This window comes from Symphalangus syndactylus, chromosome 14, assembly GCF_028878055.3.
Source record: "Symphalangus syndactylus isolate Jambi chromosome 14, NHGRI_mSymSyn1-v2.1_pri, whole genome shotgun sequence".
In the NCBI taxonomy this organism is placed as follows: Eukaryota; Metazoa; Chordata; class Mammalia; order Primates; family Hylobatidae; genus Symphalangus; species Symphalangus syndactylus.
In genome coordinates this window covers 30,626,380-30,653,608 of record NC_072436.2, presented here as the reverse complement: position 1 = coordinate 30,653,608, position 27,229 = coordinate 30,626,380, and the positions used below count along the sequence as shown (strand labels likewise).

Here is a 27,229-nt window from a genome sequence, read left to right as displayed (position 1 = left end):
CAAGATACTGATTCCCTCACATGCTAAGAGTGATGTGCACTGGTGGCTCATTGCTGAGTCTCCCTCAGGAAATTGTCTTTGACTGCAGAAATGTGCCTTGCCCAGAGTCATGGCCTCTTCTCAAGGAAAGACAGCATCCAGTGACTGCTCAATTTAAAGGTCCGAAGTTCTAGCCCTTTTACCTCAAAAAGAATAACTCTGAAAAACCATTTCAGCTACAGAACTCCCAAGGGTATCAGCTGAAGATCATAAAGGTAACCAAATAGTGCAGAAAGGGGAAATTCAAACATTTTGAGAATTGTTAGAAACAGAATTTCACTTGACATTGATATCCAGGGAACCGAAACATCATTGTGCCCCCTCCCTCACCTCCTACCTCTAATTAGATTGGAGAATGTAAGAGAGTCAGGCAATAAATGGAGTTCCAGCCCAGTTCTGGCTCACGGTGGGTCCACTAAGTCCATGGATCTAGCCAGTGATTATTTTACTAGCCCTTATATAATTAAAACAAACATACCTGTAAATAGCAGAACTCTCAGTTTGGCTCTTTGGTCTTAAAGTCAAGCATAAGTCTCAGATATTGCCCTCCTCCTTGTTCTTTCAAAACAGTATATCAAAAACAATATCATATAACAGGGGAAATAGCAGATAAAGAAACCAGGGGTAGTGGTCCTCCCATGACATCCCCAATTAATACACCATTTGGCACTACAAAAAAACAGATGAGTCCTGACAGATGTCAGTAAACTTCCACAAACTTAACCAAGTAGTAATCCCAACTGCAACTTCAGTGTCAGATGTGGCATTTTTTTTATTATGACAAGTTAATATAGCTTCATGTATTTAGCCATTGAGCTGATTAATGTATCATTTTCTAAAATATTGGAAAGGAGTTTTGTAGCAGTTTGTAATTACATGACAAAGAAAAGAGTATATACTTATAATCTGGCTCTAGGGTTATACCAATTCTCTAGTCTTTTGTCACACTGAACTCTGAAGGGATCTAAACCATCCTGGATGTTCTGCAAAACATCACATTTGTATTCTATGTAAATGACTGTAAGTTAATTGGACCAGATGAGCAAGAAGAAAGCGCAATGCTTTGCATTAAGCTCCTTCCACGTGTGTGAATACTGCCCCGACCCACGTGCTAAGAGGCATGAAAGTGATAGGAACCACGGGAACTAATAATAAAGCTCCACCAAAAGACATTTAAATTCTATTTGCTGAAAAAACAGTCTATTGGCCAAACCAAGTTTCTAATCCCTATATCTTTTTTAAATGATATAACTGAGGAAAGAACAGAGAATTTGAAATAATAAAGACAGAATTCAGCCTTACCTGACTTCTGAGAAATTTGTTTTCGGATGGGTAATCAGAAATAAGCCTGAGTTTCTGAAGTATTAGTATGCACTGTATGCCCCGTGGACATATAACCATTAAGTGGCAACGGACTTTCATCAAAATGAACAGTCTTTTATTTGAAAGACATTTCTATTTGGGTTGGCAGCATCAGACAGGGGTCAGCTCAAGTGCCTGGGATTGGGAGTTGGGTACATGATGAACAGAATGACATGGAGAAGACTGCAGCAGCTGGCCTGTCATACATGCAAGTCAGGTAAAGAGATGCAGGCCAGGCCAGCTGAACCTGGCCCAACAGAGAGTGTTGCATTCACAGAACTCTCCACTTACTCAAGAAATCAGAGAAGGGAATATGGAAGCTGAGTCATTAATGGTCCAGTCCCAGACATGGATCGCCTTCTAGGATATGGTTGTAGACTTCACCAAATTCACTTCTCAGCAGACCACATACAAATAAGTGATGCATTAGTACTATAAGAACCCAGTTTCTTTTGAGTGTCAGCTTCCCAAACAGATGTGATTCTCTAGATGGAGAAAGGTAAAGAATCATAGCTGGTGGAGAACTGACCAGATTCACCAAGAGACCTGGCCAGATTCAGTGACTATCATGGAAATCAAATCATCAATTTCTAACAACAGCATTTCTAAAGATAAACAATTCTACAACATTAAAATGGAAGAAATGGAAAGGAATGATTTCTCATTGTCATTAAAAATGGAAATGTGGAGACAAACTGGACAATTATCAGGAAAATGAGGAGAAACATTTGAGATAAAAAACATGCACACAAAACAAAGTACTTACTTAAGAAAGTCTGTGAAAGTGATAAATACTGGGGACACTGTATCTTTCACGCTCATTAGTACTTAGAGAGTATTTCCATCAAGTATGATTCAAATGTTAAAAGTTTAAAACATAATTTAGTTTATTGGTCATCAGGCAAACTATGTCAGTAACAGCAATAAACGTACCCAAACCTTTTGTTAAAACATTCACCTGATTCAATTTGCAAGAACTCAAACAGAAGATAAACCCTGCAATGATAGCAATACGTTTCTTACTTATAGTATATCCCTTGGTATACCTAAGGGTGTAAATAAAAAGACAAACATTATGAATATCAAGAAGATGCAAAATTCTTCAAATGCGGTTCTCACTACATTAACATCATGTAAATCACACTGGTGAGAAACCACAAGGAGGTAAATAATGCATAAGCAGGTGAGAAAGTCTTTAGCTTGTTCTATCACTTTTTTTCTATATCAGAGAACTCATACTGGAGACAAACTGTATCTATGTAATCAGTGTGGAAAAGTGTTTAGTATTTTCCACGTGGTAGTTTCATTAGACATGAAAGAAATCATACCAGAGACAAACTCAGTGACAGTCCTTAACTTGGAAAATCTTTCAGACAGAACACTCACCTCATTATGCATTACAGAACTTTCGTAAGAGGGAGGCCCTATGAAGATAATGAATTTAGGAAGTCTTATATACAGAGATCTCATGTTAGTATGCATCAGATAATTCACAATAGGATGAAATAATGTAAAGACTGTAAAAAATATTTGAGTTGAAGCTGTCACATTTTCTTCACATCAGAAAACCCTGCTGGAGAGACGCCATACGAATGACTTTGATTGTGGAAAATTCTTCAGCCAGAGCTCTGACCTTATTGTGCATCAAAAAATAGAAAGAGAGCAATCATATGAATGTTGTCAATGTAGGAGTCTTCACCCAAAAGAATAACTTCATAAAGTATCAAACAATTTCTCATATGGGAGAGCAATTCTTAAAGTGTCTTCATTGTGGGACAGCTTTTGTTTCTATATCTAAATTTATTAGGTACCAGATGAAGCATATTAGAGAAAACACTCACTGATATACCGAATATGGAAAATTAGTCACAAAGAGTAATATATTTATTTTGCATCAAAGAGTCATTCCGGTGAGAAGCCCTGTACTACCTATGGAGAAATGTTTTAAACCCTATTATTATCCCTATTATGTACCAGAGAACTGGTCCTAGAGAAACGCAAGTGCACACACACACACACATACACACACACGCATGCACATTACATTTTAGTAAACAAGTACATCAGATGTTCTTCTTTTCACAAATTCCACAAATTTCTAAAAAATTAATTGGCCTGGAAGCACCGTTGAACAAGCCTTAAGGCTTGAATCTGGAAAGGAATCATTACATAGGCAAGTGGTTGAGATACAACCCAGCTTCCTTAAGTTCTTCAAAACAAATACAAATGCTATTGTAGGGAGAACTGCTGCTGAGAAGACTAAAATATGTATATCGTTTTTGCAACAGAAGTTGCAATAATGTACAATCAAATCAGTATTCCAGTGAGTTAATATGCCATTGCTTAATTTATTGCTCCACCCCTGGGGACAGTTGGTAGTTTTTACACTGTTGTATGTGTCCACTATAAACCACATTTTGGTTTGTAGCAGGGCAGTGTAAAGCAATCAAACAACAATACATTTATACTATTCTTAGTACCTATTTTTAATATATTTGCATATTGAAAAGAATTAAAACAGCAGCTACAGATTATAAACAGAAGCAATTTGCCAGATAAAGGGACTATAAGGAAATTACATTTTTATAACTTATTCAGTGCTATGGTAATAATAATTTGAATACAATTTTAAACATTTTTTAAAAGATGGTTTCTCTATTCTACTATGAAGGATGCTTGGATACAACTGGCTGGAAAACTTTCCCATGAATTCTAACCTGTTTTAGGTTGGAGTTACAGTTCTGCTCTGAGACACGGTTTTAAAAGTTCCTGAGAATTTAAGGACACAAATTCTCTTTAACCTGGGACCTAGAAAAAACACTGGATGATTCAGGGGAAGATCCCATCTGAGTGAGAGCATGTGCCTCACTCAGTATTGACAATATTTATAGCAACTGTGCTCACATGAAAAAAACAAAGCACTCACTGTACAAGGCTAACTCTAATGTTAGTCTTTTATCATCCTAAGGAAAACATGGTTAAGAACAGCGACTAGAGCTTGACTACTCAGGTTCAAACCCCACCTCTTCCCCAACTAGCTGGGCAGTCTTGGGTATGGTACTTAGTTTCTCTGTGCCTGACTTACACACATCCTTCTTTGATAAACTGGGATGATAGTAGTACTTACTTCATATGATTGTTGTATTAAATGTATAAAGAGCTTAGAATAGTGCCTGACACATATGAAGTGCTTTATAATTACTAGTCATATTTATTCATATTATAAGTATTGCTCCTGTCTAATTTAAGCCTGTTTGAGTACTTACATGATGAGCACAAAAAAGTAAGCTTTTACTTCACTTTGAGTCCCTTCACTTTCACTCCTGATTTGCCTAAATCGGGAGTTATCAACCTGTGAAATCACTGACACCTAGTGGGTGTATGGATTCATTTGTGAAGATCAATAAACTCACTTTGAATTTTTTTTTAAAAAAAAAGAAAACAACATCCCCCAACTACACAAATGTGTTTTCATCATTTTATCATTTTAGTGTGTTTATAGTTAAAGTGTTTGATGTAATTAGGATACAAGGCCACCTGTTATGACAAAAGCCAACAGATCAAGGAGTTAAACCAGTTCCTTTTTCTCTCGTGTAACAGTTGGCATATACATAGTTCATATTTGATGTGGCTGCTCCGTATCACGGACGTGGGCTCCATCTATTGTATTACTGTGGCATCCTCAATGTACAGCTTCCATTTTGTAATCTAGGTCCTCTTACTGTAATTCAGCTGAGCCTATGCGCAGGTAGTGGGGAAGGAGAAGTGAAGGCATGCCACTTCTCTCTAAGCATAGGGCCTAGAAGTTGCACACAAAACTCAGCTCATCCTTTACTGGATATAACTTTCTGAATAATCACATGTAGCTGTAAGGGAGGCTGGGACATGTATTATACTATGTCCAATTCAGGAGTTGTATTACCAAAAAAGTACGTGAGAATGAGTAAGGGGGCTGACAACTGTCTCTGCAATGGTGCTATCATGTGATGCTGAATTTAAATATTGTGTAGATATTTGGAACTGCAAAAAATATTGTGTTTTTCCTTTTTCTTATCTTTCTGGATAGCCCCAGCCTATTGCTCCCCCAGGTTATAATAAAACAGAACCATTATCATATGCTCCAATTGGGCACAGAATGGGACTCTCTCTGCAAGTTAGATGTCCTTTGAATGGAGTTTTAAGATTGACAGTTGCTTGCTTCCTCTTCCAAAGTCAGTCTACTTGAGCTTGGAAGTTCACCCAGAGCTCAAGCAAGGGAGGCCAAGACAATATTTCTTTGTTAGGCCACTTGGGCTCTAAATACCTGCTAAGCATTTTCCTTGGGTAACCCCTAGAATTTAAGAAGTGATTCATCTTCATTTTGGGTCTCATGAAAAAATCAATATTCTTTGTGTCACCAAGAAAAAATTCTGAAGCCAGACATATTCTCACCAAGTCACTAAAACCTAATATAGCTATGTCCCTGAACTTTCAAAAAAAGTTTATTTTCAAAAACTGCCTTTATCAGTCACACAAATTTGTCTTATCTATCTTCTATGCTACAGAAGGCCTCTGAAGTGGCACCTAGACTAGGAACTGGTATAGTTACCTTCTAGACCCCAGAAATCTTCCCATTCCCTTTACCCAGAAAAGTTTGTTTCGATTGCTTCACTTACAAACGAAAAGAAAGCCATGTTCATGGCTTCCCAAGACAAAATAGTCATTTTGTAGTTTGTCTTTTAGCTCAAGAGATTATGGACTGACTTCTCTAGACTTAACCTATAACTCAACTGATTTATTGCGACTACACACTATTCATTTAAAAATTTCCCAAACCAGCTGGGCGCGGTGGCTCATGCCTGTAATCACAGCACTTCGGGAGGCCAAGGCAGGTAGATCACTTGAGGTCCAGAGTTTGAGACCAGCCTGGCCAACATGGTGAAACCCTGTATCTACTAAAAATACAAAAATTAGCCCGGTGTGGTGGTACACGCCTGTAGTCTCAGCTACTCGGGAGGCTGGGCAGGAGAATCACTTGGACCCAGGAGGCAGGGTTTGCAGTGAGCCGAGATCACGCCACCGCACTCTAGCTGACAGAGTGAGACTCCATTTCCAAAGAAAAGTCCCCAAACCTGGATCTTGCTGACTAATTTTGTCCAACTCTTCCCTGGTCCAAGAATACTTATCTTTTCTACTTTAATATTTTATAACAAGAAATTTAAATGACAAAGTCTTTTGTTATTCTTTAATAATTCCACATTGGTGTTAATGAAATTTTGATATCATGATAAAGGTATAAAATGGGCTTTGTAAAACAGATGGACACAATGTTTTATTTCCAGATAGTTCTGCACTATTATATAGCCTATGAAATCATTTTCACTATAAATCATATTTTCATATATAACCATCTATTAAATGATCTGTTCATTGTTGGTGAAGCATAAAACCAACACAAGGTCCAATTGGGTGTGATGGAAGCAGTGGAGCTACTAAAAAAAAGTTGTCAGATTGAAAACCGTCAAAACAGTCGAGACAATAAGTGAGTCAAAAATGTATTTCTAACTGCTGGTTTTATAACCAGCAAGCTACAGCTGTCTATCTTTAAAAACAAGAAATATTTGAATTAAGGTAACACTAAATTTGCAAATTAATCTTCTTAAGAAGGTACAATAATGCTTAGTTACTGAAATAATAATTTGATTTCACATTTCAAAGTAAAATAAAATCCTAACACTCTTTTATAGGATATCCAACTCATAATGATTGCTTTTTTTGGATATTATACGGTTTTGTTGCAATGAAACTTTACAAATATTTTCCCACACTCCACAAATATGTTTTAATGGAAAATTATGAACATGTTACGAAACAGGAAAAGTATCTATCAGAGATCTAATGTCGTACTTGAAAGTCAATTTTACATCACAAAACAGCCAGGTTCCAGACAATTCACTTAACACTGTAAGCTAAAGTTTATGAAAACATTTCCCAAAAAGAAAAACAGAGCATTTATAAATGGTTGAAAATGAATTTGAAATTTTTTTTAATAAATCTATAGTTTTATTAAGACAAAAACTGACAGCGTAGTATGAAGTTTACATTTAAACAAAGTTTACACAGAAATCTAACACATGCCTAAAAGAATTTTACAGTGTAGCTCTAGATGCAAGTCTAGACAATATCAAGAACTGATGGATCTCATGACTCAAGACAGAGCATTTTGGGTATGTTACTTCTTAGGATTTCTTAAAAAATTGTTGTGTGTGTGTGTGTGTGTGTGTGTGTTTTAAAGTGAACCACTGCCCAATATGAAAGTTTAATCTTCTCCTGAGTCCAAGGCTTTTGAAATCACTAAACTCTTGGATCAATTCAGTGAAACTTGTGCTGTCAGTGACTGAACCCTGCCAACAATGGTTTCAGTGTTCAAAGCTCAAAAAAGAGAACAGCTCCAAGAGTTCTCCCCACTAAAAATGGCTCCAAGAGTTTTCCCCACTAAGAGCATGGGCCCTCGTCTTTCCCTACTGTCTTATCTCCTCTCCTACCCTCTTCCTCTTCCCTAACACCTCAGCCAGTGGCTTGGATGAACAAGCTGATATTTATAACTTCGTTACTGGAAAAGAAAGGGTCTTCTAATTTCAGGAATTAGCACCTCTAAGGCAGAATGATCTGCTTGTACGGTATACTCTCCAATAAAAGACCTTCCCTCCTCATCAATTTCCATCTCCAAAATGGCAACTTTGGTAACTTATGAACAGGCTTAGTCCTTTGTGAGAACAGCAATAAGTTCAGGCAGGGAACACCTTGGCTTATAGGTTTCAGACATTCACAGCTTTTAAACAGTCTCACAGTCCTTATTTATGGTGTCAATGACATTTTTTTTAAAGGTAAAATATTCTGGACATAGAAGCAAATCATTAGTTGTCTGTTCTTTTCCATTGCTTCACCATTTCCCCTATCAGGCCCCAAATGTTAATCAAAATGATGCTACCCATCTCCCTTTCTCCCCTTCCCATCCCTCTCTCCCCCAAATAATACACCAGTAATAGCCAAAAACTACACACATGCTGCGCTGTAAAAATGCAGAGTTAACACTATTGGGAAGAAGGCTGTGGGTTGTGGAGATGCTCTTTGAAGATCTACAGTATTTTTTTGCTTTCCCACACACCCAATTCTGCAAGTTTTGTCCTTCATAGAAGGCCCTTTGCTTTTCACAGCAAAGTGCAGAAAAGGTTGCCTGGAAACACTTATCCCCTTTCCCCTCCACTGGGATGGGTGTGCAAACTATACAGCTTGAAACGGCTTTAAAGCACTTGGGCTGCTGCAGGGCACAGAAACTATACTGGCTCTTCAAAGGACATCTTCTCAAGCCACCTCTATGGTGTCAAGACAAGTAGAACTCCTTCCCTTCCCACTTGAAACCCACAGTCAGATGTGACAGGGGCTGGTACTCAGGAGCGTTAATTCTTGTCATCTTTTTTGTCATCATCCTCCGAGGGGTAGGAGTGCCACGTCAGCTTTTCCTCATAGAAGGATATGACAACCTGTGGGCACTTGACATTGGCCTCCTTGGCAGGGACCAGGTCAGCCTCATCAGAGTTTTTCCGTTTCATCAGGAACACGAGCTCTCCACTGGAGACTGTAGCTCCAATAATCCGCTCCGGCTTCAAACCTCGAGCAAAGCCTCGTGGCTTTTCTGACTCTTCTTTCTTCTTATTTGGTTTGCTCTCCTCTCCCTTATCTTCAGAATCAGAATCAGCTTTGGGCTTGCCTCCCTCTGATTTATGTGTCTCATGTGCTGTTTTCTCTGACTGCAGAAACTCAGCAGTGAGGTCGGGGCAATCCAGGTTCTCTTCTGGCTCCCACGTGTTGTCCTCATCTGAGAACCCCTTCCACTTTAGGAAGTACTCCACTTTGCCCTTTACCACTTGACGGTCGAGAACTTTTTCCACAACATATTCCTCTTCCTCCTCTTCTAGCACCTCCTCCACTTTCTTCTTGTTTTGTTTTTTCCCCATAGTGCCCGCCAGCTTTCTGGTGTAAAGGGTGACGCTGCTCACAGCAGCGCCCAAGAGCCCGAGAGGAATCGATGCTGCGCTGCTGGCGCGTCGCGTCGGGTCGCCTGGGGGAGTAGCACCCAGGAAGGCAGCAAGCCAGATGGCCGCAGTGGACCCCCTCACTGAAGCGGCGTACCGCAGGCCCCGGCCAACGGCCCTCCCCTCAGCCGAACAAAAGAGCCTCGCACTCTGCGCTGCCCGCCGCTCGCACCGCGCAGGCGCGACGACCCGCCGCACGGCACCATGGGCCTAGGGGTCTGTCCAAGACTACAAGGTCCGAAGCACCGCGCACCGCGCACCGCGCACGCACAGTAGGCGAGGGTGGTAGGGACTTCTAGTTTTTAAACTGTAACAGTGGGGAGATTGCAGCGTAGAGCGTTGTAACCTAGAAAATTAAAACATATGGGCCACGGGCAGTCGCTCACGCCTGTCATCCCAGCACTTTGGGAGGCCGAGGCGGATGGATCACCTGAGGTCAGGAGTTCGAGACCAGCCTTACCAAAAAGGTGAAACCCTGTCTCTACTAAAAATGCAAAAATTCCGAAATTTTTAAAAACACATGAGTTCTGTTTTTAAAATGGTAGACAATGCATACAAACTATTATGATATTTATTAAACCTACTAAGCCCCTCCATATTCTCATAAGTTGATAAAAATTCTTAGTGACACATTAAGCAGAGAAATGCACTACAGTGAAAAAAATCAGGACATTAATATATAAAGAAAATATTCACTTTTGATAGTTTTTAACCAGTTTACAGGAGATAGCGAAATTGTCTTACTAAAATAAATAAATGTGTGTGTGTGTGTGTGTGTGCATGTGAGATTTCCAAAATTAAAGCAGCTCCATTCCATGCTAACATTTGTAAAATAAGAATTTGCTAATAGTGTTTAAGGTACTATGCTATAAACTTTATGTGCATTATCTTTAATCCTTTGTAGGTTAGTATTATCATCTCATTTTACAGATAAGTAAATTAGGGCTCAGAATGCTCATTAAACCTGCCCAGTTTTAGTGAGCAATGGAACTGATATTTAAACCTAGGAGTTTTGCTCCAAAGCTCAAGACAGACAAAAAAATGGAGACATGCTGTTTAAATGTCTGCAACCTAATTTCAAAGCTTTTAATTCACAGAATAAAAAAGTCAATTACATTCAAAAAGGAAAAGTAACTTTTGCTGCTTAAGTTTGCAAAACTCATAAAGAATCCTAAATACAATAGTTATTTTAGGATAAATCTTTTACTTTTAACATCAGATAACATAGTGCATTTTGTAATACAAAATTTCTTTCTTTCGATTTTGAAGGGCTGAAGAAATAGCCCATACTAGGGGATGAAAAATGGGGTTTAATACTGGCAGTAGGAAATTGCAGCAGCCAGACAAAACCCTTCAGGTTATCTTGGCAAGTTTAGCAGTGCTGAGAACATTCGCACAATATATAGTACTTTCAGGCTAAAAGGTTCAGCACATTTCAGTTGCAGAAGTATAAAGCCTAGTTTTTAAAAAGCTAAAGAGAAAAAAAAAAAGAAATTATAAGGCCAGAAAGCTCTCAGTTGAAAGCATTATTAGTTTTCCAGCATGATGAAAAATTATCACCGCAAGCACCATGTCACACATTCCATAAAAATTATGAAGACTGGGGCCAGACGCAGTGGCTCACGCCTGTAATCCCAACACTTTGGGAGGCCAAGGTGGGCAAATCATGAGGTCAAGAGATCGACACCATCCTGGACAACATGGTGAAACCCCGTCTCTACTACAAATACAAAAATTAGCTGGGTGTGGTGGCGCCCACCTGTAGTCCCAGCTACTCAGGAAACTGAGGCAGGAGAATTGCTTGAACCCAGGAGGCGGAGGTTGCAGTGAGCCAAGATCATGCCACTGCACTCCAGCCTGGCGACAAAGAGAGACTCTGTCTCAAAAAAAAAAAAAAAATTATGAAGATTGGGGAAATGCAAATTTTAAATGTTCTAATAAGCTGAGACACCAGCCACCATTTAACCTATTAATCAACTCCTAAGCCATAAGAATTTGGGCTATATGGCAAATATCTCACTCTGTAGCTAAATATATCCTTTAGTACATATTTTACCAAGTATATGAGTGTATATATATATATATGTGTGTGTGTATATATGTGTACATATGTATATAAGTATATGTATGTATTTATACATATATGTGTAAACATTGTGTGTGTGTGTATATATATATAGGACATCTGTGTGTACATATAAGAGTTCCAAAATTAAAGCAGCTCCATTCTATTCTAACATTTGTAAAATAAGAATTTGACTTATTCTTGTGTTATATATATATATACACAAACTCATATATATGTGTAAGTATAAATATACTTACATATATAAGTATACGTTTATACTTATACACATGAAGATACTTTCAAGGTTAAAAATGTTAACAAAACACACATAGAGATAAGCACAGTTACATTGCAGACTTAAAACCTAACAAAGAAATGTTTCTTTAGGGCATGTCTCAAGGACATTTTATACAAGGTATGAAATGCTAAATCACAAGCAAACCAATCAAAACAATTTGATCAACACAACATTAAAATTTGACATTTAATCACACCAATCCGATAGCTATTAAATAAAAGCTACCCATTTCCAATTCTCCATACCATGTTAAGTTGTTTCAAGCAACTTATTTGATCAAACATACAGTAAGTAGGAAAAGTTATCAACACTTCAAAGTATTCAGAAATAAACAAATCAACGAAGAGTTAAATGGTGTCCAAAAACTACACAAAGCAAAGTCACAGAATCAAAGGTCTTTTTTTAAATGTATAAGCGACTTCATTAATATTTAACAAAATTGAATCGCATTTGGTTCACTTATATTTCATGTGCTCATTGTAAATTCATAACTATGACTTAAAAATGTGTTTGTCCTGTGAATCAACTAAAACAATTGAGTCATCCTACATAAAGCAAGTGGCATTCATGCCACACTTTAGGGAAACACTAATGTAAACGATTACAGGAATACAATGGGGATTAGTATACTTTTGGGTGGGGAGATTTAAAGGAAGGATAGTCCAAACAGACATGGAGTCAGCTGAGGGGCAAAACTCTGCTTCTCTTCTATTTATTTCAAGGGCATATGTTGCACTTACTCTGTGCCAGACACTGTTTAAGGTGCTCTGCAAATATCCAATCATTGATTCTTACTGTAACCCTATGAGGTAAGTAATATTGTTACATGCATTTTACAGATGAGAAAGCTGAGGCACAGTGAGGGTCAGTCACTTGCCCAAGCTAGTAAGTGGCAGAGCCAGGTGTTGTACCTAAACACAGCCCATATCCCTAACCACTAAGTGGTACTGCTTTGAATGACCGAAAACTGCCCCCTTTGGATCCTTTTTCTCTTACTCATTCCCTTTTGTGATATAAGTTTAATTATTCTTTCATACAAAAAACTATATAAGGTTCTGGGGAAACATCAGCAAGCAAAAGCAGACAGAGTTCCTGTTCTCATGAAGGTTGCAGTCTTGTGGGACAGATAGGAATTTAGGAATTATATACAAATTAGTGTGTAACTGCTAATTAAAATAAATACTGTTAAAAAGCCAGGTTTTCTTAACGCACATGACAAGAAACAAGACCTGGGTGGGGCAGTCACAGAAAGACCTCCCAAAAAGAGACACTAAGCAGGAGCTCTAAAGATGCTGTCATTAACCAGGTAAAGAAGTGCAGGAGCTGGAAATGCGCAGCCCTCCTAATTTCCATGCAGTTCTGGTCAGCCTCATTTATTGATGTGGAAGTGGAAGGACAGATGGTTCTGGTCCACGAGAGTCTTTCAAACACTGACAGGCTTGAGGTGACCAGAAAGGAAAAATGAGATCCCAGGATTCAACAACTGAGGGCAAACGCAGTCCCGGCTGGGGGTAAAAGTAGCATTTCCAAACCTCCCTGTTCCTGTCTCTCCTAATAATAAAGCCACCCATTATTTATTACAATATAAAGATAAAATCAGAATGATTTACGAGTAACACTGTATCTGAAAGAGGGACTTGTGCAAAAGCTGAATTCTTTGAACTGCTAGAATTCACATTACTGCCTCCAAGGGCCTCATACAGTCAAAAAGGTTTACAGTGATTTAGCCTTCATGACTTTATCCAGAGGACCCAGGACCACAGATATCACCTTCTATCACCTCCAGTATTTCCAATGGCCTTCTCGAGGCCTTTCACACTTTCTAAACACGCTCTTGATGTGTGAAGGCCAATAGAAGACACGAGGAAAGTAAAAGTTTCAACAATTATGAATAGATCAGAAAGGCTACTTCCTGCCATTTGCATGCCTCACTCCTATTAATATATTTCCCCATAGTGTTGGTTCTGTTTTTTAATAACAGCACAACATTGCTGACTCACATTCACCATATGGTCCTCTTGGACTCCCAGGTCTCTGTCTGCTGTACTTGTGCCCGCCTAGCTAGTCTTTTCTTAACCATTAACTGTGCAATTATTTGGATGTTTTCATACCAAAGAAAAGCTTGGATTTATGCTTACAGATCGCGATTTTGATGTAAGCAGATCACTTCTCTAGATTATTCCATTCTCAAGTATGCTGCCCTCGTTCAGGTCTTCATAAGGCCTCACCTGACTTGCTGCAAGAGCCTCCTAATTGATTTATCTGCCACCACCTTTCCCAGTTATGATCTTCTGTTTGCACAGTCATCATGTCATGCTTCAGACATTAGAGCACACTAATTAGACAGCCTTCCCCTGGAATAGAAATAAAGCTCAAATCTCTCGGAATAGCATTTAAGACCATATAAAATCTGTTCCCAGCCTTCTTCCGACCAAACTCTGACCCCATGTGATTTAAATATCAACCACACATGCCTACTCATATCTCAGCAATATTCTCTGAGCTCCCCTACTTTGGGTCATGCTCTCCATTCCTAAAGAATGTTACCATTTCCAGCCCTACCTGCTATTTCCACTCTCAAAATTTGCTTGATAGCAAGGCCATATCTCTGGATTTTCCCCATTCACCCCATCCAGCTTGTCTCTCTGTCCTCTATGCTTCCCTGGTATTTTGTATCACTATTACAATCCAGTAATTCCCCAACAATTTGGAGGATAACTAAATACCATGTTTGCAATATAACCAAGGCTGGCATGTTCAAGTCCTCAACAACAACAACAATAAATAAATAAAGGATTTGAGAAAAAAATCTTAATAGCTTTAGTCTATAAAATTACAGTCAGTATAAGGTTTTTCAAAGACACTTGTTTCTGATATATTGTGGTTAAATGTATACCCTGATAAACTTTTTTTCAAATAATCATCTTTATTACTAATGCTGCAGCATAATCCTTCCAGAAGCTGATATGTTCACAATATTTATTAATAGGTTATAGAGTTTGAAACAACAAGTTTGAGTTTGTGTTTTTTCTTTGTTTTTTTACAAACTACCTTAACATGTTTTTGTGATCCTGGTCTTATTCCTCTACATTGAGTAAATGAAGTTTAAATAGATCTTCCCTCTCTTGGAATGAAATGGTCACCAGTTTTTCTTCCAAAAGTAGAATCAATAATTTTCATATTCGCTAAATGAAGGAAACTGAAGTAAGCCATGCATACGTAAAATGATGTTAGATTTTCAATATGGGATATAAAATTATAAAACCCAAATGTCCAAAACCATAGACCCCGAGGGGCTACTGGTATACAGGAAAGTTGTATGCATAATTTTCTCTTGAAAAAAAAAAAGGCATAGTAATTCAAGAAATGTGTGCTAAACAAAATTATATTCCAGGATGCAAATGTAACTGACATGGTAAGTATTTATGGTCTAAAGGTAAAAGTGGTTCTGATGGTTTCTGCATTCTACTTTCATATGGTATGGGCGGCAAGCAGCCTTTGCTACTGGGTGAACCCCTGAATTTGAGCAAGAATGAAAACTGATTACCAAGACTAATTTGGTTCCTAAGGAGAAAATACCTTAACTGTTCTGCAAGGAAGCCAGTCTTCTCCTAAAGTTGGGTTTTCCTAAGGTCATATACATGACACCTCTCACCATAACTGGAAAATGCAGAAAAATGAACACCCCAAGCATAGACACTAGCAGCATAAGAACAAAGGGATAAAAGAATTAAATGTGATGTAAGAGCAAGGGAAAGGGCACGAAAGGATAGGAGTGCAGGAACTGAGCATGAGCAGAGCATTCTGAGACAATAAATATTAAAATCCCAGAGTAGCAGAAATCTAGGGGGAAACATTTGCTTGTAGGCTGATGAGCATTTGATTCAAGGGCTTGTTAATTTCTAGAAATGGTGGTCATTACCTAACAAGGCAGACTGGTGGATCAGGCAGGTCAAATCAGTCAGTTAAGCAGTCATTTTCTCAATCCACCAACAGAACGTCCTTCAATGGGGGGGGTGGTTTAAGCCCTCCACATGCAAATAAAAAGGGCAGAGACACTGAGGAGAGAACAGACGATTTTGCAAACAGTGGCAAGTGAGGTAAGCAACATGAGAACCCCGAGTGAAGAACAACAGGCAAACAGGAAAACCAAGAGACACAGATGTAAGTACAGTAAAATCCATGGGGAGGCAGAGGTGGGCAGATTGCCTGAGCTCAGGACTTCGAGCCCAGCCTGGGCAACACGGTGAAACCCCGTCTCTACTAAAATACAAAAAGTTAGCTGGGCATGGCAGCATGCACCTGTAATACCAGCTACTCGGGAGGCTGAGGCAGGAGAACTGCTTGAACCCGGGAGGCAGAGGTTGCAGTGAGTGAGCCAAGATGCGCTACTGCATTCCAGCCTTGGTGACAGAGCAAAACTCCTTCTCTGAAGAAAAGAAAAGAAAAAAAAAAATCCATGGCGAAATGTGAGGAGAGTAGAGTAGGGGATGAGCTCAAAACAAATGCATGCATATACCCCACCCTCAACACACACACACACACACACACACACTTCTTTAGAGATATTTAGGTGTATATATGCTAACTTAGGAAACTTTAGAAAACTTTGTTATGATATTATTAGTCAAAAAATATTTAAGCCACAGTTTTGCAATTTTAAGATTGTACTACTAGTATCTGGAGTATCTGAATCTCTGGATCTTACTTGCCATTTCATTATGAAGCTGTACACTATTAGCTAGGATGGCCAACTGGAGAATTAACCTGAATGTGCCTATACTTTTCCTACCAACCTGGATGGTGACAAACCATACAGCTTGCACCTTAACAGAGATAGATATATGATCAGAATCAACCAAATAGCGATCATGCTTTCACCTCATTACACAACTCAGCTCTTGACAAATTAAGAAAACCTAGCCACTTGGGAAAGTGAGGCTGGCAATGTGAATCTAGGTATGGCTTTCTTTGTACATCTCTGACTTTTTGGCAACTTCTCTTCCCTTTCAGCAGACCCCAATCAGTGCCTCATTACCTTGACCCAATCTTCCCTGTTGTGACCCCTCTGAAAATTATCTGTCTACAATGCATCCCTTCAAGAAGCTTGGGTACCATCCAGTTAACTTATAAATGTCAAAATCAGAAAAGAGCTTGAGAGCTGTTCACATATGTGTCCGCTGAAACATTCCACAAACATTAGTGATATTTTATGGTAAGGCAGATCTAATCATGGTAATTGGGCTGGTATTTTTTTTCAACTCTTCAACAGAGCTGACAATGTGCAGCTATACAAGAGTCTTGAAGATACAAAAATCTTAACTATCTCCCTGCCGTTATCTTTAATTCTTTCTGGGAACATCTTCTAAGCACCTTGATTTTCCTCTCCCTTCATATTTGACCTGTCCCTGGAAGCTAAAATTCTGATAGCATTCATACCTAAAAATACATTATTATTTATTTAAATTATATATATGATTATGTAATTACATATCCAATGGGATAGTAAGGACAAATATAAGAATAAACGATTTTGAAGGGCATAGTTTTTTTAAATGCCAAGTTTTACATTCTATTTATAATAATTTCTGAATTTATTTTTCCTGATTATAAAAGGAAAATATGGGCTGGGTGCAGTGGCTCACCCCTGTAATCCCAGCACTTTGAGAGGCCAAGGCAGGTGGATCACGAGGTCAGGAGTTCGAGACCAGCCTGGCCAACATGGTGAAACCCTGTCTCTACTAAAAATACAAAAAATTAGCTGGGCGTGGTTGCAGGGGCCTATAATCCCAGCTACTCTGGAGGCTGAGGCAGGAGAATCACTTGAACCCAGGAGGCAGAGGTTGCAGTGAGCCAAGATTGCACCACTGCACTCCAGCCAGGACGACAGTCTCAAAAAAAAAAAAAAAAAAAGCAAAATATGTTCATCAAAAAACAGTTTATTCATTTTTCTTAAAGAAGTATTTAGGGTTTTTATTGACTGATAAGGGCTCATTAACTATTAAACAGATTAAGATTTTGTCCATCATATATTAAATTTTTTGCATGAATAGTTTATCTCTATATTTTACCCCCTTTTAAAGTAATTTCTTAAAAATTATGTCATACTTAATCTATTAGTTGTTTACTTTTAAATTTCTTCCTTTTTATGCTTGGAAAGGCCTTCCCTACTCAATATCAGATTAAATAGTTATGTGTATTTCTTTCTATTTGTTTTGCAGGAGATTTTTTTTTCCACCCTTCTTACCAACTAACTGGCTATAACAATATTAACAGCAAAAGTCAGAAATGAAAAAATATTTATCCAGAACTTGACATATTTGAAAGGGAAGCCAATAATTACAGAAGTGGAAAGCTATATAAAACACAGCTGAAGTTATCACAAAGTCAAGAAAAATGTTGTATTTCAGAAACTGGAGACAACAAGCACAATATCAAAAATGAAAAAGAGGAACTCAGGAGAAAATATACTATCAGTACTAGAATAAATATATCTGTATCTAGGTGATCATGGGTTAAGAGTAGCAAAAATTATCTATAAACCTTTTTTATAATAAACTAATGTTCATTTACCTCAGCTCTATGAGGCTGACAGGGAAAAAAAACTGTTCACAAGTTTTCATTTTAAGATAATTAAATTGAAAAAGAATACATATTATGAGCATGACAGAGAAGGAACTGGATATAATTAAATACTGCAGGAAGCTATATAAACTTATCCTAGCATTATAACAAACAATATGGCCATAATCACTAGAGCCTTCAACTCGGTATCTATACTCTTAGGATCTTTAAGCTCAGTTTTTAATAGAAAGTAATGTGCCCAAAGGTGTTCATTTCTAAACTGTTTACAAATAAAAGCCAAAAATAATAAAAATGTTTAAACATGCAATAAAATGTAGCCATAAAATAATAATTATTAAATATAGATAACAATTGAGAACTATGACTTTTTAAAATGACATAAAATCGTATGTATTCTATGACTACAACCATGTTGAAAATGAATATAAACAAGCCTGAAAAGAAACACAGAAATGCAAACAACATACATCACAATTTTGACAAGGATAACATTTCTCTTTTAAGAAAAATGTCCTTAGTTATAATATTATTTGTGCAGCAAACACAGTTAATAAAAAGCTTTATAAAGGCTCAGATCAGTATTTCCTCTGGTGGATTCTGCAGGATGCCAGTTGTTATTCCAGCAAGGCCAGGCAGGAGAGGGCAGATTGGTAGAGGTTTTGTGCCAAATGAATGTAGGATATATGGATATATGATATTTAAGTGTAGTTTAATTGTGTTTTGTTGTTTCCTCTTTGGGCTATTTGTTTGTTTGCCTGTTTAATGGCAGAAACTCTCAGACACTATTTTAGAAGAAAAAGCAAGTCATTTCCCAAGTTTACCTGTAAACAGAACCTGATCGATAAAGCAGTGCCTAGGACTGGTATCCCACAAAAGGTGCTCCTCTAGATCTCTGAATCCATTAGGAACATGTGCCATTATTAAGATCTCAATCAGTTTAGGGGCCACTTGTGTCTCTCATCATCTATAACATAATTACAAAATTGTATATTATTTAATATACTCTGGTTAGTTGATAAAATACAACCCATGGGAACTCAGTGTGTTTTTTTCTAAGTCTCAAAGAATGTCTTAATATACTTTTAGATACTGTAAAATTGATATTTCCAAACATACCAAAATTTCTATAAACTACCATTCACTTCATGTTTTAAAACAGTTAATATATTTAAACTGAATAAGTTTACTGAATACCTGTATTTACTGACCATATGCTAAATTCTGTGATATACATTGTAAGGTATACTTAGATGAATAAAGCTTATCCCTGCTTTAAAGACATTCTCAGTCAAGAGTACAGGTTATGTAGGGGATATGGAGCCTGGACAACAAATACAACAATAACTCTAAGAAAAGGTGTAACAAAAACGGGGAACAGATAAAGGGATATAGCAGTTAGGAGGAGAGTGAGATGGAAGCATTTTAAGGAATCAGATACAGATTCATCAAGGAGGGAGACTGCATATTAGATGAACTTCAATGACATGTAGAAGGTCTCCTAGATAGACAACAAAAAATGAGTCCAAGGTGCCCTGAAGAAGAGCCAGGGGTATGTTGGAGAGGAATATTTCAGACTTGTCAGGGAAGAGGGTTCCCTTAGAGGAGCATGATAGTGTCTTTTTGGAATAGGAGCTATGAGCTTGAGTCTGGAACATAGGACCCATGAGTTACGGTAGGCTAAGGCACTTAGAGTTAATTAGGTAGCCAGAGAAACACACCGAATGCTTTTTCAGCAAGAAGATTAGAACTTCAAAAATTAATCAGGTGCAGGTGCATCCAGATTAGGGGTTTTAGCATTGGAGAAATGACAACTCAGGAACACAGACAGAAAGAGACTGAGACAGCAGATTAAATTCTGTGATGAGAGGACAGTACAGAATTAAGCAGCAGCTTGGGGGTTTTTGGATGGTTCAAAAATGTCATTCAAAAATACATCAGTGAGAAAAACAAAGAGATTAGAAAGTTCATTTGTCAATAATAGCCAATGATGGCGAAACAAAAGTCAATTAGTTAATCAGAAGAATGCATTCAGGAAGAAAATTTTTAAAGTATTAAAGCACATTCAATGAATCCACCTATACTCATCTTTAAATTGTAATTCAATCACAGTAGTACTATTGCAAAATAGCATAATTATAATATAAATTTGGGACATAGTCTAGAGGGAAATAGGACAAGTGAATACTCTCTCTCACCTCCTAAATTCACAGGGGTCAGAGTCTTCACAAAGCTTATTTAAGCATCTCATGAAGTCATTCCCCTAATGACTAGTACAGAATTACTTTCTAGGGACAAAGTCCATCCCTATAATTTTATTTTCTGAGACCAAGTGGGCTGAGAGAGCCACATTACTTTATCCATTAACCCTGACTGTTTTTAAAAAAAAGTGGAACAGAAATTGGTCAGTTCAGCATCTTCAAGCATACCATAATATAATGGTAGAATTCTTGATACTGGAGAAGTCATTTACCAAACCAGCATCTGTGACAGAGTTCAGGAAAACTCTTTAGGCCTGCTCAATAACATTATTCATATGGAGGATTTATTTTTAAAAATATTTACTAATGGCTGGGTACGGTGGCTCATGCCTGTAATCTCAGAACTTTGGGAGGCCAAGGCGGGCAGATCACGAGGTCAGGAGTTTGAAACCAGCCTGACCAACATGGTGAAACCCCATCTCTACTAAAAATACAAAAATTAGGCAGGCATTGTGGCATGCGCCTGTAATCCCAGCAACTCAGGAACCAGAGGCAAGAGAATCGCTTGAACCTGGGAGACAGAGGTTGCAGTGAGCCGAGATCACGCCATTGCACTCCAGCCTGGGCAACAGAGTGAGACTCCACCTCAAAAAAAAAAAAATTTACTAATATAATTTTAGCCACTCATGTCATCTTTGCAAATCCAGTAACATCTCTGTGTGCATCTTTTGTGTCAATGCTTACACACCTTGCCTCTTTTGGACCTTAAGCTGAAGTCCTTGGACACCCTGCTGTGTATTATTGCAGGCATAAAACAAGTGTGCAAGGAGACTGTTTTCGTTGCTATGGAAATATCATTTAATTTCCTAATTAGTAGGTATATAAATGCAAAACCATAGCATTTGATTATTTCTGAAGTTTGGCAACAAAGTCTATTGTTCATGTCTGAGGACAAAGTCTCTATGTTTTCAACACTGTTATTCAAAGTAAGAATTAAAAACTTAAACTGGCATTTTAATGCTTATAAATTCATTTGCTGCACATAAGAGAAATGAAAGAATAAACCAACAAACATATGTAAGTCATTTATTCTTCCCCTCAAGCTATATATATATATATATATATATATATATATGAATATATATATGAGCATATCTATATACTAATAAATAAAAACTAGTGGTGGCATTTCCCTTACAAAAGAATTTCTTTAAATCATAACTTCCCTAGTGGTTATAATTACAAAGTGAGATTTTAGCAGTCCATCTATTATATAAAGCAAAGCATAACTGATATCTTCTTTCCTCCCCTCCATCAAATTTTATCTAATTTGGGCTTTGCAATAAAGTAAGAAAGAATACAAATTATTCAGGTGAAGCACAAAGTTTTAAAAAGTGTTAAAATTCTAAAACCCATTTCTGTCTACCTACTCTAGGAAACTAATTCACCAATGAACTCACTATCCTGAGTGTTCTCCTGTGCTCAAACTGCTCCACTTAAAACAAAGCACACTAAACTGAACCTTCTCTTTATGCTTCCCTCTTGTTTGCCTTTCAGCATCCAAGTCTGCTAAATATCTTTGGAGACATACAACATCTAATTTCTGTTTCACACTGACTCTTCAATACTATCAGGTTTCTGAGGTGACCTCTTGACTGAAGCTACTCTGGCAAAGATCAAGTGAGATCCACTTCTTACTCAACAAATACAGTGGCCTCTAGCGGCCTGTCTAGTGTTTAACCTCCCTGATCTATGCGACAACATTTTATGATCTCTTTCCCTGCCTGGTAACAATGGAAACTTGGAAACTCTTCCTTCACACCTTAAAAGAAGTTAATGAAAAAAAAAAAAATCAACCAGTGAGGCACTTGCCTCCCCCTTCTCCACTCTTCACTATTCAGATTGTGCAGTGTGAAAACTAGAAATGGTTTGTCAGTAAAGAGATATGTTTCCTTTTTATTGATAAACTATTTCTGCTAGTTGTATGGACAGTAACAGTAAAATATCTTTGTTTTGCTGGAGAAGTGAGGCATCCTGTTAACAAGAAATGCTGCTTTTTTTTTCTTTTACTGAAAACATATTTTGCACAAACCACTAAACCCACAAGAGTTACAGTTTAGCTTAGCAAGCTTCATTTGTAAAATGTTACCCACGCCAATAATCGATTCGTGTAGTAAAATAAAGAATGTAGCTGGAAGGAAAATTCTGCTGGCTTAAATATCAGAAATCAGGATGAAGAGAAACCAAACCTAACCTCCCACCACAGAAAGCCTTCAGAGCATACCACGAAGTGGACACGGGGTCATTGTTTAGCTGCTGATCTGACCAGCTTCCACAGTCTCTTCTCATCACCAGCAGAGCTCCAGTGGCTCCTGAGACCAGGCTGCACAACTGCTACAATTTTAGAGCTACCAAGGAGCTACAATCCTAGTCCACCAAGGAATGTCCCGGTTCAGCCTTTATCATCTGCTTGAGTCATTTCTTACCCTTCCTTTCTCTTGTTGACATCATAACCCAGAGACCTCATGGCTAGAAGCAGTAAACAGATGCAAAATTTGATCTTATAACTGCCTCTCTTTGCTTATGTATGCTCTGGCTAAAAATCCAAACCAAAAGCTAAAAGTAGGAGTAACATTTTTCTTTTCCAAGTGTGTTTTCTTTTTCATTTTGCTGACTTTCTTGACTTCAGAGGTAAATACCCTCATATGATTCCTCTCTTTCTTTCCCATTAAATGTTTTTCATTATTTGTCACTTAAGCAGTGGTATTCCTGAGATGCAGATCCCATACTTAAAATGCTTTATGCAACCTTAGGGCATTTCATCTACTTCCACAGCTGTAACTGTCACCTCCTGTTTCACTCTAAAATTTCTAATTTGAATACCAACAGCTCAGAAGTCCAGATCTTATTTCTAAATGTCTATTGAAGACTTGCATCTGGAAGTCCTGTAAGCTTTTCATATTTTACATCATCAAAACCAAACATCAGCTAACTCCTAAATTATGTTTCGCACAAGAATACATCTGATAACGTTCACGGTTAGCCTTGTCTTTGCCTTTGCCTTTGTCCTGAATCTTACATTCAGGTGGTTCCTAAGTCTTCTTGCTTCTATATAATCAGTCCTGTTTTCTCCTTCCCTACCACCTTCTCATGCCTCATCCCTCCTCTAAGCACTCTGGCAACTGTATGATTTGTTGACCCTTAAATTTACACTGACATTCCTACCTTCATGCTTTCCCCTCAACCTGGAATGCTATTTCCTAATTTATCTTTATAGGAAAGTTTTACATGTTCTTCAAGTTCCTATTGAAATGTGAATCTTCTTGACCTTTGTCTAATTCTGTTTTACTTTAAACACTCCTTCATCACTGCTATCTATACCTTCCGATATACCTCTACTGCATGTCATATTCCTCAGTTTGTTTATGGGCCGCACTTTCCCGCTATATACCATTAGATGTCCTAAGGGTAGAAACCATGTCTTACTTATCTTGGTATCATAAATAGAGTACCTTACTTAAGAAAGGCAATTAAGAAATGTCTTTTCAGCTATATTATGGCTAGATATAAACATAATTAAATGTCATTTTCAAAGTAAAGAAATATTCATTTTGTGATTATATGAACATAGTACAATTGTACTCTACAAAGTAAATTGGCTTTAAGTTCAACTCTAGCGAAAAAATACATGATTTAATATGACAAGGAGTAATTTCTACATTCCAAATGGAAAAACAAATAAAACCACAAATAATTATTTGATTTGTTTGCCTTACATTATAGGCATAATTCATATACAATATTTACCATTTTAAAGTGTATAATTCAGTGGATGTTTTATAGTATATGCACAAACAGTATGTGCAACCATCACCATTATCTAATTCCAGAATTTGCATCATCTCAAAACGAAAATTCTCAGTCTGGGCAATACAGCAAGACCTTTCTCTACAAAATAATAATAATAATAATAATAATAATAATCAGCCAAGCATGGTGGCATACCCCTATAATCCCAGCTACTGGGGAGGCCAAAGGGAGAGGATCATGTGTGTCTAGGAGTTCGAGCTGCAGTAAGCTATGATTGCACCACTGCACTTAACCTGGGTAACAGGTAACATGTCTCCATGTCTCTAAAAAAAAAAAAAAAAAAGAAAAGGAAAACGTGTACCCATTAGCATTAATTATTCATTCTTCCCTTCTCCCAAACCCTGACAACCACTAGTTTTTCTCTACATAGATTGGCGAATTCTGGACATTTTATATAAACTCAATCAAACAATATGTGATATTTTGTGTCTGGCTTTCTTTCACTTCATACAGTGTCTTCAAGGATATCCACGTTTCACGTGTATCAGTACTTTTTCCTATTTATGGTGGGATATTATCCCATTGTATAAATATGCCTTATTTTGTGTGTCCATTCTTCAATTAATAGACATCAGATTTTTCAACTTTTTGGCTATAATAAATAATGCTGCTATGGATATAAATGTACAGAGTTTGGTGTGGACATATGTTTTTGCAGCTCTTCAATACATATCTAAGAATAGAATTGTTGGGTCATAAGGAAATTTTATATTTAACTTTTTGAGAAACTACCAAACTGTTTTCCAAATTAGTGGCATCATTTTATATTCCCCCTTAAATTTACAATGACATTTCTACCTTCATGTATAAGGATTCCAATTTCCCCATATTTCTTACCAACGTTTATTAATTTTTTTTTTTGAGACAAAGTCTCAAATGGTGCCATCTCGGCTCACTGCAGCCTCCGCCTCCTGGGTTCAAGCTATTCTCCTGCCTCAGTCTCCCGAGTAGCTGAGATTACAGGCGCCAAACACCAGGCCTGGTTAATTTTTTTTTTTTTTTTTTTTGTATTTTTAGTAGAGACAGGGTCTCACTATGTTGGCCAGGATGGTCTCGATCTCCTGACCTTGTGATCCACCCGCCTCGGCCTCCCAAAGTGCTGGAATTACAGGCATGAGCCACCGCGCCTGGCCTAATATTCTTTTATTAGAACTCATCTAGTAGGTGTGATCTCGTATTTCATTGCGGTTTTGATGTGCATTCACTTGATGATGCTGAGCATCTCTTCATGTGCTTATCTGCCATTTGTATATCTTCTTTGGAGAAATGTCTATTCTAGTCCTTTGCCCATTTTTAAATTTACGTATTCTTTTTACTATTAAGCTGTAATCGTTCTTTATATGGTTCTTTATATATTTTGAAGAATAGATTCTTACTGATATGATTTGTAAATATGTTCTCCCATTCTGTGGGTTGTCTTTTTACTTTCCTGATGCTGTCCTTTGATGCATAAAAGTTTTTAATTTTGATGAAGTCCAATTTACATTATTTTTCTTCTATTGCTTGAGCTTTGGGTGTCATATCTAAAAATCTACTGCCTAATCCAAGAAACCAATGCCTAATCCAAGGTCACTAAGATTTACACCTATGTTTTCTTCCAAGAGTTTCATAGTTAGCTCTCATATTTAGGTCTATAATGCATATTGAAGTCTATCATTAATTTTTGTATATGGGAGGAGATAGTGGTCCAAATTCATCTTTTTCATGTAAATGTTTATTCAGTTGTCTCAGCACCATTTGTTTAAAAAACTATTCTTTCCCCCATTAAATTGTCTTGTCACCCTTGTTGAAAAATCAATTAACCATAAATATATGGGTTTATTTCTGAATGCTCAATTCTATTCCAGTAAAATAAATGCCTATGCTTATGTCAATACCATTTAGTCTTGATTATTATACTTTTGCAGTAAGTTTTGAAATTAAGAAGTGTGTCTTCCAACTTTGCTCACCTTTTTTAAGATTGTTTTAGACTGTTCTTATTTTACAAATGAATTTTAGAATGAGCATAGCAATTTCCGCAAAAAAAAGGAAGCTAGGATTTTCACAGCAATAGCATTGAATCTCTAGATCAATTTGCCTTATTAACAATATTAAGTCTTCCCATTTGTGAACATCATAGGTATATTCCCATTTTTTAGGTCTTCTTTAAATTCTTTTCATGATATTTTGTAGTCTTTAGTATCTTCACTAAGTATTTGCATTTTCTTGAGTAAAAGGCAAACAGTAACAGTATAGATTGTTTTATAATTACAATAAAGTATAAAAATAAAAACTATTTAAAGTTGGCATTTTACCAATTGAAACATTTTATAATGCCACTTATAATTTTGATATAAAATATTTTAAATTCATACTCAAAAAGGAGTATTTATTTCATATGGTATTAATTTGCCTTGATTAAGAACAACTCTGCAACTGTAAGATAAAATGAGCAACAATAAAATGTATACGCCTGGATTTAAGAAGTCAGCTATTCATAAACAGCAAACAAAAAATTATTTCCAAAGGCAACCAGTCATCAAGAAAATTTCATCATATAGACAGAAGCATCTCAAATTATTCAAGCAAACTAGAACAGAAAAAAGCTATATGTTGTTAACTGATAGCTTTATTCAAACTTATCATATTAGTATTACTTTAACTCATCCTTATGGTATAATTCTTTAAGAAGAGGCGGTTAACCAAATTTTTAAACTAGATTCAGTGACTCAGCACTAATAAAAGTCTCTTGCAA

At 37.2% G+C, this 27,229-nt stretch overlaps 2 protein-coding genes across 10 annotated transcripts in view; both read right to left on the bottom strand.

The window, feature by feature from the left end:
• Positions 1 to 27,229, bottom strand: part of CTNNA2 (catenin alpha 2) — a 1,423,217-nt gene that overhangs the window by 1,090,960 nt on the left and 305,028 nt on the right. The gene's annotated exons all lie outside the window — the stretch shown is intronic.
• Positions 7,421 to 9,669, bottom strand: LOC129461699 (chromobox protein homolog 1-like). The gene has a single exon (XM_055240970.2). The coding sequence runs from the start codon at positions 9,396 to 9,398 to the stop codon at positions 8,841 to 8,843; it is 558 nt and encodes a 185-aa protein (XP_055096945.1). The 5' UTR covers positions 9,399 to 9,669; the 3' UTR covers positions 7,421 to 8,840.

Coding starts and splice junctions, on each gene's coding strand:
- LOC129461699 (XM_055240970.2), bottom strand. CDS start 9,398: ATGGGGAAAAAACAAAACAAGAAGAAAGTGGAGGAGGTGCTAGAAGAG.